At 33.7% G+C, this 19931-nt stretch overlaps 2 protein-coding genes across 3 annotated transcripts in view; one reads left to right on the top strand and one right to left on the bottom strand.

Moving 5' to 3' along the window:
* LOC134253806 (polypyrimidine tract-binding protein 2-like) overlaps positions 1-6710 on the bottom strand; it is an 18441-nt gene extending 11731 nt beyond the window's left edge. Inside the window, exons 1-3 of the mRNA XM_062736403.1 lie at positions 6600-6710; positions 2252-2645; positions 622-749 (exon numbers count right to left, since the gene is read on the bottom strand). Of these exons, the coding sequence (XP_062592387.1) occupies positions 622-749; positions 2252-2633 (510 nt within the window). The 5' untranslated portion in view covers positions 2634-2645; positions 6600-6710. The remainder of the gene's footprint in view (positions 1-621; positions 750-2251; positions 2646-6599) is intronic.
* A 179-nt stretch (positions 6711-6889) lies between these two features.
* LOC134253792 (ankyrin and armadillo repeat-containing protein-like) lies at positions 6890-19190 on the top strand. 2 transcript variants are annotated; one of them, XM_062736382.1, is made up of 8 exons: positions 6890-7011; positions 7347-7388; positions 10012-11609; positions 13934-14178; positions 14605-14761; positions 15041-15188; positions 15587-15706; positions 16835-19190. In XM_062736382.1, exons 2-8 carry the CDS (start codon positions 7366-7368, stop codon positions 17133-17135), a joined length of 2592 nt encoding a protein of 863 aa, XP_062592366.1. In that variant the 5' UTR covers positions 6890-7011; positions 7347-7365; the 3' UTR covers positions 17136-19190. The 2 variants fall into 2 exon arrangements, with proteins under 2 accessions (XP_062592366.1, XP_062592374.1); XM_062736390.1 differs by lacking the exon at positions 7347-7388.
* Positions 19191-19931: the final 741 nt, after the last annotated feature.

Here is a 19931-nt window from a genome sequence, read left to right as displayed (position 1 = left end):
CGCATTTAAGATAGAGTGATCCCGGGATTTTCACAAAACTTATGACTTGACCGAAATTTGACGTCGTCTAACAACCTTAAGATGAACAATAATTATTAACTAATAAACTAAATATCCAGTAAAATCAGTAAAATACACACACAAATGTTTAGAAAAGATCAAGCAATCGTAATAATGACATAATTTTCGTTTTCTAAAACACGAAGATCGGTTTAATTCTCATTATGTACAAGTATTAGAATTAAAATGATAATAAACGCATTGATGTCTCCCCCGCATTTCCAAACATCCGTTTCTATGGCAACTGCCATATAGTTACTATCACAAATATTTAAAACATTTTTTAATCTAAAATATTCAACAAGTGTCTTTATTCTCATTTGTAATTTTCAACCAATTTCACTTATAAATGAATGAAATATTAAGAAATTCCATGAACTTTTGGATCAACCCTCGTATATTTAAACCTTGATACAGTATATCTTGAATCTGCTGCTATCTCGATTTCTTGGCACTACTAATTTCAAAATAACAAGATTTGACTGTGGCTTTTTTCAAAAATATAAGAAAATGTAAGATCTTGGTCTGATTGAGACACTTGTATGTTTAGGGAAATGTTACCTCTTCATTTAAATTGTGGATAAACAGGACCTTCCCTGTCTTTGTCTCTCTGGTTTCCCTGGGGGAGACAGAGGATGGTGATTGGGAGGAAGAACTCGGAGTGTCAGGGCCATCCACATGGTTCATATCTGTAAAAGGATTTACCCAGAAATCTTATGTAAAAGAAAATACCACATGACACAACATCATAAAATTTTTGTCATCTCAAATGCAAATAAAATATACATGTACTTCACTATACATGTACTGGCAAGCATTTTATCACAATAACAAATCGTTTCTTTATTTATAAAGCTCCTTATAAATAAAAACACTGGGAAAAAAACACTAATGAGATAAATATACACATCATTAAAGAAGAGAAGGTTTAATTTCTTTTCATTGATTTTCATAAAGAAAACTATGATAAAAATGTGTGTATACTTTATACAGTGGCGCCTCATTTATCCGGACGCTTTGGTTCCCAGGCAAATTGTCCGGATAAGTGAAGCGTCCGGATATCTGAATTCTATTGATTTCTCTTCCAGGTACATGTATACTGTATTGGCATTGTAACTCTTACATATAAAGAATGATAAATGCTATCATATAGAAATAATAATTATTTTTTAAACACTATATCTTTAGTATAAATCAGCATTACTTTTATACTTTTTTTCAAATATAATAAATTTTTTTCTTGCTATAAACGAAATGCCGACTCGCGCTCTCTTTGCCGGTGGTGTAGACATGGTTGTAGCGCTCAGCAGAATGACAAACATTGGATATATATAACGCTGCTTATATGGGCAGATTTTTCATTACCCAGCTTAGTTTTTACTTTCTACTTCCTATAAATTGATGAACATAACCAAGCAAATTCTCTCATTTACACCCAAGCGAGCTGTCAGTATCGAGTCTTATTTTAATTTGAACACTCATCCACGCTAAATCTGACATAATAAAAATTCACGCAGTAATTCATTGATTGTCTAAAATTATTTTATTTTATTAAATGTTTTACTTTTTTTTTCGATGATAACTGCCACCAATCTACAGATGAAAATTACAATATACCGATTTGTGTGTGCACATGTGTAGACTACGAGATTATGAAACTATGTCGTCCTGTCTATCAATAGAAAAATATTTAAAACCAGATCAGTACTAAAATTATAAATATCTCGCACAAATAACTGAATAGAAAATTGTTTTCTGTTACAGACACAGTTAATTGTTTATTTTCATTTGTGTTTCGATCTCTCGTATATTATGACCATGGATATCCACTTACTTAACATGCTTAATCTGTGCACTAATCATCGTAAGTCATTCATATCAGGTCACAGGTGATCGTATTGTAAAAACAATCAATCCGGCCAGTGTTTTTATAACAATTATCACTCAGTTCAGGCGTGAATATTGACAAGAATGGAAGTACAAATTAAAATTTACCGTCCGGATAAATGAACCAATTTATAACGTAAAAATACATTTTGTAGTAAAAAAGAGCCGTCCGGATACGGAACGCGGAATTCCGGATAAATGAGTCAAAATTACGTTGAAAAAATCCGTTCCCGAGAAAAATCGTCCGGAAGGTGAAGCGTCCGGATATCTGGCGTCCGGATATCTGAAGGTCCACTGTACTTACATCTATCATTCTGATGGTCAGAGGAGTGTCTCAGCTGTGTACCACATGCCTCTTGTTCTTGTTTCAATGTAAGACTCTTCATCTGAATCTTAAGATTCCTGTAACTATCCCCAGACATATCTCTATCATCTTTACTGTGTTTTCTGGGGAAGAAATCGTGATTAACTTCCCATCCACACTGGTCACAGAACATTTGGTCTCTCTCTATCCAAGTTCCACATTTCTCTTCACTGTTCAGTGGTACATTGGGACAAGATATAGCCTCCTTCAGAAATATATCAGGGTCTATCTTCCATCCACAAAGCTTGCAAAATTTACTTTTCTGTTCCAGAATATTTGTACAAGGACGGCCATTCTTTTGAAATCCTGGACACAGAACCATGATGGTGAAAATCTAAGGATGAGTGTAAAATGATTATCATGATAAAAAATTCAGCTTAAAATTGATTCTAGGATCATATATTAATATAATCTAAGATTCCTCCGACTCAGTCCCCCACTCTTAAATTATGTAAAACATCATAATATAAAGTATGGGTTAGATTCAGAATGATTCTAGGTTATAGTAGTAGAGAGCAGTAGAGGTGAATTGATATGCATCCTTCACGGTACGATCGATACGTATCGTAAAATTTTGTCTAGATACAGTTATTTTCAATACAATTCAGTTTGATAGAAGGAAACAAATTTAACCATTGTTTTATGTTTCCTTTAACTTAATTTAGTCATATAATTTATGTGCAAAATGACCAGAAGAAATCAGTTTAATTGATTTAACCGTTAAATTTTTTTTACAAACTATCAGTCCACAAAAATTTACATTTTTTGTACTAATTATACCGAGTAACATGTTTCTATCTTATACCAAACCTGAATGAATGATGATCAAAACTGAAAAACGAACCAAACCTAAAACAGAGATTTTGTACTGTGTATCAAACAGATAAAAAAATACTGTGGTGAATCGATACCCCTGTGAACCGTTTCACTCCTAAAGAAGTGGCTTTCTACAACATGTTAAGTTTATGGTAAAAATAAGCATTTATACATCATCTCAATCCACAGTCTGGAGTCCCCATATAGCTCTCTCCTACCCGTGGCTGCTTGATCACAAAAAGTGTCGTAATCTTAAGTATTTACAGTGGACCTTCAGATATCCGGACGCCAGATATCCGGATGCTTCAGTATCCGGATGATTTTTCATCGGAACGAAATTTTTAAATTTTTTATTGTCTTGTTTGACTGGTGATTCAGATATCCGGATGCTTCACATATCCGGACAAATTGACTGGGAACCAAAGCGTCCGGATAAATGAGGGTCCACTGTACACCTCTCTATTGTGATGTCATCTTCAGCCAATGATAATATTTGTTTCCATCCCAATTGAAATCAACAAATGACATCATCAGTACACAAAATTTTTTCGTAAACTGCGAATGGGTATTGAAAGGTTGTGACAAAGTTCATATTCCGACTATGCTTGACTCGCATTGGTCAATATTTTAATGAAGTACAAAATATTCTCTTCTCATTCAACCACAGCCAGAATGGGAGAGGAACGTACATTTTGGCCCTAGTTTGAAATGAAGAAATTCATATATCTCACTACTTTTCCATATTCTGTAAGCAGTTCAACAATTAAAAACATGAATTGCCTTTTGACATTTTAAATTTCCTTCTTTAGTTTAAAAAATAAAAGGCATGTGTATTTTGATGAAACATTTTGAAAAAAAACTTTTTAAAAAAATATATCTTTTCTTTTTTTTTTAGCTGCAGAACTGTAGCATTATGGTTTTAGATACTAGTCTTTGACCACAAAACTACGGATCCCCCTTATGCAAAAAATGTGCAATTTACGGCACAATTATTTGCATGCTGTTGGGGAAAATTTTTACATTTTCCTGCATTGGTCAATCAATTGCCTTTCATTCTCTTGTTCTGGATGTATTTTTTAACCAATCTGTATATTTTATCCACCTCACAACCAGGCTTGGGGCGAATTACATTGTAAAGTAATGCATTACTTCAACAATATGGGCATTAAATTACCATTACCATTACTCTATTTTCTTAAAGTAATGCATTACATTACCATTACTTTAGTAAAGTAATGCATTACCATTAACATTACTTTTGGAGGTTTTTAAAAAATAGAAATTTATACAAAACTTTTTTTTCATAAGCATGCATCCACCCCCTTCAAAACTAAACATGATTAATGATACCTGGTAATTCACATTTTACTTCAAGTACCTTATGTAATACACCGTCAATACTAGCAACTAAAATTCATATTAGAAAGTTCAAACTTTTAAACTGTTAATAATATAAAACATGTATAATATTCACTTTTTGTTTAATCATTGATGTCATAAAGCAATTTTACTTTTGGGGCACTCCTTAACCCCTGCCCAAAATATTCACTCTATTTTGATCTAGTACCTTATAAAAAAAAAATAACTTGTAGAAAGGTAGACAGTAGGGTGCGTCGATTTACCCAAATGGACACAAATGGAATATAAAATATATATATTATATCGTATTCTCAAGTTTTTACTTATTTAAAATATAGATAATAATTAAATTAACCATGTTAACAAAAAGAGAATATTTCAATATCATTATTTTCTTCAATTGTATTTTTTAAAATGCGATTTAATTCTATTTGTTATTACGATTGAACCTAATTGAATACAAAACTGAAGTATTTGATAGTTTCTATGGCCGTAGGAGCGGAGGTGGGGGAGGGGGGAAGGCCATACCACCCCCCCCCCCCCCCCCCCCCCCCCCACCCCTTCCCATCCCAATAATTTTGCCGGTATATAGAATGCTTTCAAAAATTCATGTCCCAAAATACAATATTAGAGATTAATAATAAATATAAAACTCCATTTGTAACTGTAAGTTCATTTATTTTCATCATTTTAAATAAGTAATAAAACACGATAATACATATTTGATATTCCATTTGATTTCCATTTGTGTTTCCATTTGTTTCCATTTGGGTTCCATTTGGGTAAATTGACACGCTGTAGACAGTATGTACATTTTACTCTGCTAAGCATAGAATGCTTGCAAGTCTTCTATTTTCTTTGGTACAATGGATTTTTCATGGTCAGTTCAAGAAGGCTAGCTCAATTAACGTTTTATAAACCCAGTCATAACTTGAGAAGAAAGAGACTTGTAATATGGAGTACTTCTCCAAACAATGCATTGTTTTAATTGTTACATAACCTAGAGGCATAGAGTGTTTTGATGACACTCTAGCTATTCAAAAGGTGGCAATTATCACTTTTCAGTGAATTAATTAGAATACCTTATACACAATGTTTTTAAAGATATATTTTAAAGACTATTTTATATAATTCTTTGAAATCAAGTCTTATCTAAAATAAGTTTGAAAACTTAAATGTAAGGTAAGTGAACTTTCAACAGAATAAAAAGTGTATTTTAATAAATAGATACAGAAATTTTATTTTAAAAGGTTAAATTTTTAAATTAAATTTTATCATTTGCAAAAAAAAAAATAAAATAAAATAAATAAATATATACATTGTAAATAAAAATAATCCGAACAATGATTTCCATGTCCATTTTAATTTCTTAAAATAGGAACATACAAAATCATGCTTTGTAATGCTATGTAATGCCAGCATTACACTGGATCAGAGACATATATATGGTTTTATATGTCTCTGACTGGATTTTATGAAGTAATGCATTACATTACCATTACATGTAATGCAAATTTTTAGGCATTACACATTACTAGCATTACAAGCATTACTTTGAGTTTATGTAATGCATTGCAATGCATTACCATTACAATTAGCATTACCCCAAGCCTGCTCTCAACCCATTTTAGTTGTCTCTACATGCAATCAATAAACTTGCTTGATTTGAATTTTCTGCAATCCAACAGACAATTCAAATAAAGCTAGTTTATCCCCTGTAGAGACGACTATAAGGGTTGGGAGGTGGATAAAATATACAGATTGGTTAAATAATACGTCCAGAACTAGGGAATGAGAGCTAGGTAATTGATTGACCGATGCAGGAAAGTGGAGAAATTCTTCACAACGGTATGCAAAAAATCTTGCACCGTAAATTGCACATTTTCTGAATTACGGGATATGTAGCGTTATGGTCAAAGTCTAAATAACTAAAACCATAAAACTTCAGTTCTGCAGCTATAGTAGGATCATGCAGCTAGTGTACACTGAAAAAAAAAATCATGAATACATCAAATAAGCATTAAAAGTTGCAAAATTATGTTGTTAGTTATATCATTCAGATAATCAAAGTAAGATGTTTTATCAAGGAACTTGCAGGGATAGAGGATATTACCTTGCATATAAAGTCAAAGTAGAATCAAAAGTTGCAGAAAAATCTCACATGCTCAGCTATTGTAGGAAATGATTGTAGGACGCTAAATGAAGAACCAAACTGAAATTAAATACGGAACGTATGAATTTTTTTTCTCAAACAATATTAAAAGCAATATTATTATTTTTTATCTTTAAAAAGATAACCAGTTTATAATTTCAATGATCTAAGGTCACATTTTATATTCTATACTAATTTTTTTATACGAAATCTAAGCGTACTTCAAGATTTTTACAGAGTTACTCTCCTTGATAAGCTCTTTGCAGGTGCGCGCTTAGCAACCAATCACGACCAGGGTTAGAAAACTCGGGCAGTGGAAGTGGATGTAAATATTGTCTCTGAATGATGCTGGAAAGTAAACATAGTTAGCAAGGTATAGCTTCCTTTCTTCTTGTAGTCTTATCATTTAAAATTGGTTTGTAACATTAGGCAAAATGCTAGTCTTTTAAACCATTTTATAAAGTTTAAAGTTCAATGCAATGAAATGTTTTATGCGTTTCAGAATGTCATAAATGTTGTCTTGTCATTTTAATTTATGACCCATTTTCGCAATTAACAATGACTGTTGAAAGGCACATCATTTTATTCCGTACCATTTTATCAGACAGATTTAACTAAATATTAATTAATATGACATTATAGTATGCATCACATTACAATTTTAACGCAAATACCTTCTTTTTTTTTTTATTTATGATATTTTTTCAGAGTTACAAGTTTAGTAAGGATGGCAAGTCGGTCTGGCATAAAGTAAATTATAAAAAAGCTTTGATATATAGATTGTGCAGTTTTGCAAATATTTATTAGCCAAATGGATGGATTCTAGAAAATGCACACTGATTTCAATTGTAACCGTATTTAAATGATAAGAATCCCCCCCCCCCAAAAGAATGAGTGTACAGTTAGACAAGAATATGATTGCACATCCTGACATTCCATGAAATCACTGTGCATTGTCTTTATGAACATACATATCACAGATTTTGGAGTATATATCAGTGTTCTGACTGTTGCTTCGATCTATATATCACATAATAATTTAATTTTAATGGGAGACTAAAGAATGAATTTTAGATTACATTGGCTTATATTCTGGTATATTAGTGTTTTACAGGACTGAGTGATGATTTTAAAATATATTTTGTAAAGTACCATTAATAACCCTCCCTCAAAGAAAACTGGTCCTCAGTTCATCAATACATGTATTGCAAAATTATTGTTCATTACTATATTTAAATTCAAAATTTTATTACAGTGATTACTGAACAAAAAATAATGCATTCATTTAAAAGTTTTATTAAAGGTCGATCAACTTATTAACGAAAAACAATATTTAATATATACACCGCATATACAGGGGCCGGTGTGCTTCATTTTAGGTCATTAATTTGTATACAGTGATGATTTCTAACATACATGGTCACTGTGTTTATAAGAAGCTTTAAATTTATAATAATAAAATATGTGGTTATTGGTGTATTTTAAATGGACGCAAATATTTGCTTCATACATTGTGGTGTTGCCTGGTGCATTTCATGTGAACAAGCATGTCCACAATTTCATATGAATTTCCTACCAAAACATGCTCTCATTTTTAATGAAAAGGTTTTTTTTTCAAATCAAGAGGAATCCATATCTTTAAAGTTTAAAATAATTTCAAAGAAGTATAGACACACAGAAAAAATAAACAATGAAAATGAATCAGTCAGAACACAGCATTTGCTGCACAGTACAAATGCTGGTGGGTAGCACTGATTTTCATTCTACCATATCTTCACTAGCCAAGAGTTTCTAATCTGCTATAGGCCTAGTCCTCACAATAACAATAAGCCTATCATGCTATCAAAGGGTCCTATTTTTGTGAGGATTGGAACAGATCAGAAATACTTGGTTTAAGCAAAGATGCAGTCACTGTTTTTCTCCACTTCCAATGTTTTGTTTCATGCATGGATTTGGATACAATCTCAGACACATTCTTCAAAGTAAAATTGTAACATTTAACAAACAGTTAAAGATACATGTATATAATCACCTAATATATAAAAAAAAGAATTTTAGATAATCCCTTCCCATAATTTAAAACACTTGGCAATGCAAATAAGTCATTCTGAAAATCTAGCTTAATATATATCACTACATACTTGTAGAAATGAAAGCATTAATTTCCTTTCATTTGTCAGATAGTCCCCTTCCAAAACACATGTATACAGAGGAATTTTTCTACAGACAATATAAGCTATAAATATAGAGAACTAACAATTACAATTCAATGTGTTTGATAAATTACTAGCTTACGTGTATATGGAGCTTTTGTTTGTGATTTGGAATTATGGTTAGATGTCCATGTCAATTTCAATGTTTCCTTATATATATTTACATGTATACACTATACAGTAACATATTGTTATCACTGTATCTGTATACTGTGGCTTAGGTGATTTTATATTCATTATGAGTACAATGTACATGTACCATGGTGTTGATATGTAGAAATATACACCATTACTCAGATCTACAGAATCAGCTGATTTAGACAGAAGAAACCTAGTACATGTAGTCTTAATACTCTGTATAAGGTTTATGAATATTAGTTTTAGATCAGTTTTCAATTCAATCTGTTGGTATTGATTTTCTGCTTTCTAACACTGTAATTGACACCTCTTGAAGTGTCGGACATGACAGAAATAGAATACATACATAAAAATTATGTTAATTGTGAAATTCTCTCTTCATGTTGAGTAAAAGCAATTTGTATATGGGATTGTTTTCTGTAAACAAGATGTAAAACCCTTTTCTGGCTCAATAAAGTCTAAAGACCCATTAATTTATAATGCGCAGGAGAATATAAAAGATATTGATAATCTTTTTTCATAGTTCATTCAGACCAATTAGTCTTAATAAATGTGTCAATATCTCCCAACATTTTACCAGTTAAATCGATGGCCTGCATGCCTGTAACAATTTTTTCCTTTTATATTTGCCATTTGGGAAATTAAAGTTACAATGCTGTTACTTGCTTTAAAATGTGAGCTGTAAATTTTCTGGCACTGAAATCAATTACTGACAACAGATTTTAAAAACTGTCCATCACTTTGCTCTGTATCAAATTGAACTTTACATATATATCATTTTCATTGTGAGGATTCCGAATTGTGCATGATTATTACAGTTTCTTCAAAATACATATTATTGTATGTGCTCATATTTTTCCTCTGAATATATCCATTGCCATACTTGTAAGACAAAAGATGTGCATTTGTTAGTAGATTACCATGTACCTCTATGAGCAAAGTGTCATATAATCTGTTAAACACTTAATTGACAAATATCCAGACAATACAATGTATTAATATCTATAATCCTGTGATTTTAGGTCCAGTGCCATCAGTATGGCGGATGAGTTTGACGCGTCTGGGTGGGCTCAGATCCACCAGGCTGCCAACAGGGGCTACCTTAAATCCATCCAGTTCTTTGTCAAAGATGACCCCTCCCTGCTGGAACTGGAGACAACAGATGGAAAGAATCTCACACCTTTCTTGTGTGCGGTGGAAGGAGGGAAAATCGAAGCCGTCCATCAAATGATAGAGCTGGGCTCAAAGATCAATGCTATAGATTCTCAGAATCATGGAGCGGTGGAGATATGTGCTATGAAGGGCTTCATAGATCTTCTCAATTATTTTATCGAGAAAGATTTTGAAAAGATTCCAGTATGGAAGAATTTGTTGAGGTTTGTTTCATCAGAGAGTGATGAAGAAGCAGAGGCTGCTGGGAAGTCTCTGCGAACTTTGACCCAGGGTAGTCAAGCAGACGGCATCAATCCAAACTGGAAGCCATTTTATGACCATGGTGGAGTTCAAATTCTAATTAAGGTTGCCAAGTCCACAATCTCAGAGGAGGCAAAAATTCCTGCCTTCCAGACTCTGCTGAACATCATAGAAAGGGAGGAGGTCAAGGAGCAAGTATTGAGTTCAGGGGGAGTTCCTACCTACATCAAACTTCTGAAGTCCACAAACCATCACCTTATTCAACTCTCAGCAGAAATCCTAAAGGAAATGGCAACAGTTAAAGTTTATGCTGAGGCAATATCACAGAATAATGGGGTGCAGAGTCTGATCAAGGCAATGCAGACAATTCACAACCCAGAGGTACTGGTCCAGATTATTGACTGTCTCGGTAACATTGCAGAGCATGAAAAGAAGTACCAGGACCTGGTGGGACAGCAGCAGGGATGTGTACAGACCATGGTGCAGCTACTGGAAGACCAAAAAGACAAGGACTTCCTGAATTCTGCCTGCCGAACAATCGGTAAAATCTCCTATGACAACGAGGTCAACCAAAACAGTTTTGTGGATGCGGGTGTTATTCCTCATGTGCTGGCAGTTACACGACTCAGAAACAAAGACATTCAAGTGACAGCTGTTGAGAGTATTCGTAAAATGGCAGCAAACAATCCATACTCACAGAAACACATGTTGTCTGACCAAGTGCAAGAACTCCTCCTGAAGCTGCTGGGCACCACTCGTGCTGAGGTTGTGAAGGAAAAGACTGCATTGGCCTTGTGGGCCATTGCAGGGAGGGAGTTTGACGTGAAACGGTTCATTGCTGAACGCATGGATGTAGGGACACTGGTAGAATTCATCAACAGCATGTCTGAAGACTTGAATTTTATTGGTTCAGAAGGACTTGGGGTCCTAGCACAGGGGCCACTTAGCTATCAAAGTGACATAGCCAATGCTAATGGCATAGCTCCTCTTGGTCGACTTATACGATCAGAAAAGGAGTATATTGTGTTAAGTGTGATTCGTGCCATCAGATTCTTGTGTGTTGGAGTGGGGTATGTGCCACATAAGAAAAATCAAAATACCATCATGACCATCCGAGGGATCAAGTTAATTGTGGCTCTAATGGTGCATTCTAGAAACCAGATGATCCAAGTGGAGTCAGCCTTAACCTTAGCATGTGTTTCACTAGGTGAGAAATTTATGTTAGCTATCAAGCTCAACTGTTTATACCTTTCACAATTAATCAAATATTTCCAAGTCCACAAGTTGTTATAATTTTAGACTGAAAAGGAGAGATAATCCCAGAGTGGGTGGTACAGTGTACCTCTCCTAGGCACTCCTCCACACTCTTTTGCAGAAACCTAACTAATCTGGCCCAGAACCCAATATGAGATGGTCAATTATATTTTGAGTCATAAGGCTTCGTATTCATTGCAGAGCTGGCAAAAGAGTTAGAGGTCACTTAATTGGTTAGAGATCAAGTTTAAAAGGTCAAAATTATTTACAAAAGGATGCTGTATTAACAGGGTTATTTTTGCCCCAATTGTTCTTTTCACCCTTTCGGACATGGGAACAATTCTGCCCATTTTAAATTTGCCCAGTCACAGTTCTATTTAAGAAATTACACCAATGTTCTTTGCCCACCAGTGATAATTGTGAAAGGGGCAAAATTGCCCTTGTATACAGTATATAGCTGCATGCAGATCTGTAGCTCAATGGTCTGAAAAAAATTGGGATGGATGAGCAGGTCGTCCATCATCCTTCTCAATTATTTTTCAGACCATTGAACTACAGATATTTAGCTACAGTAATGCATGTCAATTAAAGTACAAATTTTATTTTCATAAATATCAAAATTTTTTGAATACAAAAGATCTGCTTTTTGTCAGAGGAAATGTGTCATATCACCTCTTCAGTGGATGCTTAATTACTTATTCATATATTATGACATCCCAATAACTTTATTCTGTTGTCAGAATTTTAAAGTGCCTTGTACTAGATACATGTACCCCAAAATTGCTTTCTGTTAGAAAGATGGAAGAAATAAAAGTTTAAGTGTCAAACTTTTCCTTCTTGTTTAGTTAGCATTTGGAATCTGTGTTACTCAGTGTGGTTTTGCAATGTACTCAAAAATGTAAATAATATATTATGCATGCAAAAAGATATTCTGTAAAAATTGATACAATCAACCGAGAAAGGAACCTAGAGATAAAAGCTTAAAAAGTTTGTGGGATACATGTACAATGTAAATGCTAAAGTTTAAGGTTATGGATTCAACATTTTCCTTGGATGAAATTGAGTCCAAGGTATAATATATGTCAGCGATACATCCACCAATGATTACCAATTCTTTGAAGACAATCTATAAGAGAGATTTAATGGATGATAAAGTGTTTTTAAAGTGACACTTAAAAGGGTTCCGTTATTCAAACAACCCCCAAGGAAACTTAATTAATGTTTTACATGGTGTGAATTTGAAACATGAGTCTGAAGATTTCATTTCCAAATTCGCAAGTGGAATGGATAATATTTATGTTATAAAATAAATATAACCTCTCAACTATGTCTGGCAATATACTCATGTTATAGTACTAATAAGTTCCGTCATTTAAATCTAACTTTGAGATCTTTTTTAATAAGTATTGAATACAGCAGGGACAAATTGATTAGCTAATTTATCAAGTAAACAGAAATCGATTGTCAGATTTAAACTTTACAAAATGACAAAGAAACATTCAAGGGGGGTTGGATTAATACTTGGCTGTGATTGAAACATCCATTGGCCCAGGAAGACTTCTTTTATTAAGCGAACAATAGCGCTGATCTTTTAACAATATAAAGCTGTGCTGTACATGCTGGTTAAGATAAAATAAATAGCAGATTTTAAGCCAGGGTCTCTGTGTTACTGAATGATTTATGAAAAACGATTGAAGGTTTAATCCTAAAAACTCAAGTGATCGTTGCAGATCTTGGCAGAATTAGAGTACTTGACATTGCTCCAAGTTCCTGTAAGAAGTGCAGTTTGAAAGTTTAAATGACTCACTAATACATCTGATATAAATCTGGTTATGAAAAAGGCTTAAAATGTTACACTGTATATTGAAAAATTAAGCATAACTTGACATTTACTTATCTATGGCATGGAAATAGGTTAATGGATTAAAGGCAATGCAATAGACCATGACTGGCATGACAAATAAAGAATCAAAAATTATTTAACGTAACACATTCTGGTAAATATTGAATAGCAATATTCAAATGACATTCAAGATAGAATTTTGGTTTTTATATTTGATAAGAACATCAATTAAGGTTTTCCTCTTTAGCTGCACTGTAATTTACAAATGAATAAAATTTAAATATGTGAGCAGCATAGTAATCAGGTTTTCTTCTATGTCAATTATCCCTCTGAATAGGCCATGTAAAGAAATATTAATTTAAGTTTTAGATGTTTTTAGTGAACTGATTTTTTTCTAAAGTTATATAAACTTAATTATTTTTGCGTTATAACAGGTAACCAGGCAATACTAGAGGACATCCACTCCAATATAGACTTTAGCTATGTCCGGATCCTTAAGATGATGTACTCCATGGACCCCGATGTTCGTCTTCTGGCCGGACTCGCGCTCGCCACCTTCGCCTATAACAACGTAAACCAACAGAAGGAGATCGCGGACCAGGGGGGAGTCCGATTTAACTGCTTCTGTCCATTCTTACAGTCTCCCGATGAATATTATAGATGTTTGGCAGCTTTCCAGGTTATAGTCTTTGAATATTTACAATTCATATAAAAATGAAAGCTTTAATTGCTGTTCATATAATACACATAGACATAATCTTGTGCAGATTCAAGCAATAAATGCTTATTTTCTAAATAAAATTATAAGCATTGGGAGTGTTTAAATCAATTTCCTAGAGTAAATTGTACACTTTCACCGAAATGTCTGTTAGTTTATCACAGTAAGTTTTTGACCAAAACACAGTAAAAAAAAAACATACTTATGGCGAAATGCAATGAACAGATATTTGTTTCATTTTAAAAATGTTATTCATTATATCCGTTAAATTCACAATATGTTTTGAAGTCATTGAATTAAAATCATTTCACACTATTTAAACATTATGAAGTCTGTTTAACTGTACATACAATGTACCTAGGAGCTCATTGACTGTGATCTTTCTAGGTGGTAGTCCTAGCCAGGATTATCCCTGATGAGGAGCAGGCGTTGTCCTCGGCCGCGGGAATCAAACTTCTGGTGGATCTCCTCCAGGACTCCTCCTCCAGTGAGACCCTCACACTGGCTGCGGACTGCATCGCTAGGCTTGCCCACACAAGAGCAGGTAAGCTAAAGTGTGCAGGGGAGATCTATGTCTTGGTGTGTTCTTTGTGTGATTTGTGACATCACAAAATGGTTTTTAGTACTGCTTAAAGAGAAAAATAAATTTGAATATATTAAAAATTCTTAAAACTGCCAGGTACTATAATATAATCATTTCATGTTAGTATAATTTTGATAGTGTTTGACTTTGGGTTTACCCATACCTGATGTGAAATGAGAGTTCAATTTTTTATACAAGTAAAAGTAACTATGAATCTACCCCCCTTTATCTGATTTCTAGGTGTGCCAGCTGCCATGATTTCAATCAATGTGATAGAACATCTTTGTAAGCTACTGGTGTCCCCAGCAGAACAGGTGCGGGGATCAGCGGCCATTGCTTTGGGGTACCTGTCTTACAATCACAATGGGGAACGTCAACTTCTCAACAAGTAAGTCATTACAATTACAAAACAGACTGGTACTTCAAGAATTAAAAAGAAAGAGTTCATAAATTTAAATTATGTTACACATCAAAATTATTACAATCACATATAAGTTAGTTAATTCTAAAGCAATATACAGTAAAGCACGCTTAAAACAAAGTGCTAGGGAGAGACAGTTAGGCTTCCTTATACCAATAAAAGCGTAATTCATTATATCAGTTAAGTTTATAATATATTTTGAAGTCACCAGGGGAATGAAAATCACTTTGTTGTAAATGTCAATTCATTATAAGCATGTTTGCTGTAACCATGTTTTACTGTAATGAAAATAGAATTGGTAGTAATAAATTAGATGAGTTTGCTCATGAGAGATTTGTTTAGAAAGTTGTTGTCTCTTTCTCTAGGTGTCGTACAGACCCATACCTGATGCGGATACTGCTCCACTATACCAAGAGAAGCAAAATAAGCCCTGCCTTCCTGGAGGCATGGCGACACTACAAGAAAGTGGGACTCCCACCCATTCCGTGAGTACACCTACACTAACATAACAAGGGGGAGGTGTTTTCATGTATAATCTTATAACAAGAGGCCCATGGGCCACATCGCTCACCCGAGCATTGTGGCTAGGAAAAAGTAGTAATTGGTTTACTATTGAAAAGTTTAAATCCAAAACCCCCGGGGGTCATGATTTGAACAAACTTGAATCTACACTACCTGGGGATGCATCCATATAAATATGAGCAATTATGGCTTTGCTATTCTTGGGAAGAAGATTTTTAAAGAGTTTTCCTATATATTTCTATATAAAACTTTGGTCGGCTATTGTGGCCCCGCCCTACCCCCAGGGGTCACGATTTGTACAAACTTGAATCTACACTACCTGGGGATGCTTCCATATAAATATGATCAATTATGGCTTTGCTGTTCTTGAGAGGAAGATTTTTAAAGAATTTTCCTATATATATTTCTATATAAAACTTTGGTTGGCCATTGTGGGCCCGCCCTACCCCCGAGGGTCATGATTTGAACAAACTTGAATCTACACTACCTGGGGATGCTTCCATATAAATATGAGCAATTATGGCTCTGCTGTTCTTAAGAAGAAGATTTTTAAAGAATTTTCCTATATTTTTCTATGTAAATCTTTGGACGGCCACTGTGGCCCCACCCTACCCCCGGGGGACATGATTTGAACAAACTTAAATCTACACTACATGAGGATGTTTCCCCATAAGTTTCATCTTTCCTGGCACAGTGGTTCTTGAGAAGAAGATTTTGAAAACATACCACCAATTTTTCACTAATTCTCAATTATCTCCCCTTGAATGAGGGCGAGGCCCTTTATTTGAACAAACTTGAATCCCCTTCACCCAAGGATACTTTGTGGCAAGTTTGGTCGAAATTGGCCCAGCGGTTCTTGAGAAGAAGTCGAAAATGTGAAAAGTTTTCAGACAGACAGACAGACAGACGGACAGACAGACGGACGCTGGACAAAATGTGATCAGAAGAGCTCACTTGAGCCTTGGCTCAGGTGAGCTAAAAATTGATGCATTGTGAAAGCAATAGTTCTACATGAGGTACTGAAAATAAATTACAACAGCAAAACTAATAGGGGACAAAGCCAACATTGTCGGATTGTTTTTATTTTATAGTGAGGGAAGAACCAACTTGATAGGAAATCGTCCAATGGGAATTGATGACAATCGCCCAGTCACATTCATCAGTTTTGGGGATGAGAGTAACACCAGGAGCTCCACATCAAACATTGGTGGAGAAGACGGTCGGTTGACTGGTAGATCTTCACGAGCCTCCGGGTCACGTCAGGCCACCACCCCCAGGCAGTCAGGGACACCACTGAATTCTGGGACACCCCTCAATGCCAGTCAGATTTCCCTAGACTCCCAGCATTCCTCACGGTCTCTACATCCTGTCCCAGCAGATGGAGAAAGCTAATGTTGCAATTGATGGCGGACACTTTGTTGATGGTTTTATCTTTGAAAGCAACAGGAAAGTCTTTCACTAGTCATTTGTTCAGATTTGTTATGAGGATTTATGCATACAAATGAATATTTCCTTTTTTATGTCTTCATTGAACTTTGTTAACTTATTGTGATGTTTGGAATAAGGATGATTGATTACTGACATACACAGTTGAACCTCATTATCTCAACCTAAATGGGACCAAGAATAAAGATTTCCAAGATATCCAAGGAATCAAGATATCCAGGGTCAAATACTTAAAGAATAATTATATATTAAGGGGTTGGTACTTCCAACTGACTTTGATATATCCATGGTATTTGAGTTATCAGTGTTTTGAGATACTGACGTTCAGCTGTACATGTACCTATAAATGTATAGAATGTATATGTGTTGTACTTTACATGTATTTTTGCTTCATCTTTCCACAATTGGTGAATAAATTTATTTCTTTTGTGCAGAAATAAAGTCAGAGAATTTCTACTTCTTGAAGTCATAAGTAGGGAAAAGAACATTAGTAAAGAGGATGTTGCATCATATTTATTTTAAGGGAGAATTTTCATTTAGATCTTTAAGGATTATCTTGGAATTAAGTGCAATTAACAGCAGCATCTTTTATCATGATACACTGTATTATGAAACATTTACTATAGCTTATAGTATATTTTTATCTTGTATATTTTCCTAATATCAAAAGCTAGTGTGACAATTTTTTAATCCATTTCTTTTGAAATATTTTGAGGTTTTTCGGGTTGTGTGGTGTTAAATCTGATATAGTTTTATTAGAAGTGTGTATTTAGCATATTAGTTCAGACACAGTCGTACGAAAATTGTATGACATATAACAAGCATATCTGTGATATATACCAGTAACTTGAGTTTGGTTTGGGTTTGGATTTTTTCTTCTGACAATCTTATTCATTGTAATACATCTAAATCTAACTTCACAATATATACTCAAAGGTATATATTTTTTAGCATGAATAATACTAACACAAACCTTCCGTGCATCAAACGAGTTATTCCACTAGTATAAAACATGTAGTAATTTAAGACTTTGATATCCTCTTATTTTGCAAGGTACTGTACATAATTGTTTGATTCACTGTACTTGTATACCGGGGTAGTTTTTACGTTATGTATGGTTTGATTGTTACTATATGGTGAACTCATCCCTGTTCATGAGGGACCAATGTTTATGGATTTTGTGGGTCATCCAAATTATCCTCAAATTTACATATCTGATGAACAACTTTTTTGTCAACATATTTATTCATTGAAACTTCTGTACACTGTACATATGAGTTACTCACGAAGTAACATCCCCACAAATTTAAAAAAATTTGCTTATCCACAAACATTGATACCTGCACATATTTCAATGATTTCACAGTAAGTTTTGTTTCTTTGTTGCCCTTTGGTTGTTCATGCATTTAACTTACATTTTTAACACTGTATATAGTACATGTATTTGCAATGTGCCAAATGATGACAAACTTTACAAAGTGATCCCCTTATATTGAAAAAAAAAACTCACGCTAATACAAAGTGTATGCATGTGTAAATATAACATAGAATCATCTGTATTTTCTCTAAGAATTACTAGTTGTTTTTTTGTTTTGTTTGTGATGGGTTTCTGTGATGCTTAATATTTTTACTCATCTGAGATATATGTACAAAATGAATTGAAAATGATGCTTACTTTTTTATCCTAATTAACATATTTATAGTTCTTCAATGATGCTTTATTTTTCTACTTGTCTACTGATACATTTTTTATAAAGTATATGCCCCCTTCTCCTTCAGTACTAGTGTAAATTGATGTTGATCTTTTTTAAACACTCAGTGGTCAGTGTTTGCCATTTTTTGTGTTGTGTATTTTATCAGATTATTTTAAAGCATATATCTCATTTAATTTGGACTGTCATGTTGACATTATTTTTCATCATTTTGAAAAGATCCATCTTTACAAGACTGTCACTTTTCATGGTTTTATATGTGAATAAAAACTTTCTTAATGATCTTTCATTTATGATTTTGTTTTTTTTTTAAAATCTCTAATAATAAATGGATTACAGAGTAGATTTCAGTACATGTATTTACTAAAAATAAAAATTGCAGACATACAGAATTTGGTAGTGTTACTTGATGTACCCTCGGCATTGTGCCCCACGATTTTGTTTCTGGAGCAGATATTTCTTTTCAGGTACTTCTATGTCTATGTCTTGTCTCAGAGGCACATTGATAATGCTTCTTGTATGTTTTATTGTATCAGTCAAAGTTTAAGCAGCTGCACTTTTAACTAAGGAATGACCTGGTTGGTGTTGATAAACATGCTTTTTAGCTTGTACCATTTACAGCAACATCTATGAAACTGATATGCACCTGTATAACCAATAAAATGAAGATGTGTATCATTAAGGTCAATTAAACAATAAAATGCTTTCTTTGTTTATTATTATTACATAACCCGCGTAAGCGGGTTATGTAAATTTTTTCTGTCTTTTTGGTGCATTTTATTGTTTATATTTATATCTGTTTAAATTATCATTTTAAGTAGGATTAAAAATATTAATTATTGTGTTAATGATGCGAACGTCTTTGAACGTTTCATTGATGGAATAGCCACTGATCAAGAAATCTGTACAGGTGATATGCCTATAATGTAGTTCATGCAGTGATGAACGCAATGGGTTTTCTTAAGAAATAAAGAAGGAAATATTCAGTGGATGTAAATATGATCTAGTAAATGACTTTAGACTGTCTTTT

The sequence above is a fragment of the Saccostrea cucullata genome, unplaced genomic scaffold (genome assembly GCF_032062105.1).
Source record: "Saccostrea cucullata isolate Sc308-1 unplaced genomic scaffold, CSIRO_AGI_Scuc_v1 ctg319, whole genome shotgun sequence".
Lineage (NCBI taxonomy): Eukaryota > Metazoa > Mollusca > Bivalvia > Ostreida > Ostreidae > Saccostrea > Saccostrea cuccullata.
This window is presented reverse-complemented; position numbering and strand designations above follow the sequence as displayed.

Excerpts from the sequence above, each read along its gene's own strand:
- LOC134253792 (XM_062736382.1), top strand. The coding sequence starts at position 7,366 with ATGGCAAGTCGGTCTGGCATAAA. Across the intron at positions 7,389-10,011 it reads GCAAGTCGGTCTGGCATAAA|GTCCAGTGCCATCAGTATGG; the intron begins GTAAATTATAAA and ends CTGTGATTTTAG. Across the intron at positions 14,179-14,604 it reads GATGTTTGGCAGCTTTCCAG|GTGGTAGTCCTAGCCAGGAT; the intron begins GTTATAGTCTTT and ends TGATCTTTCTAG.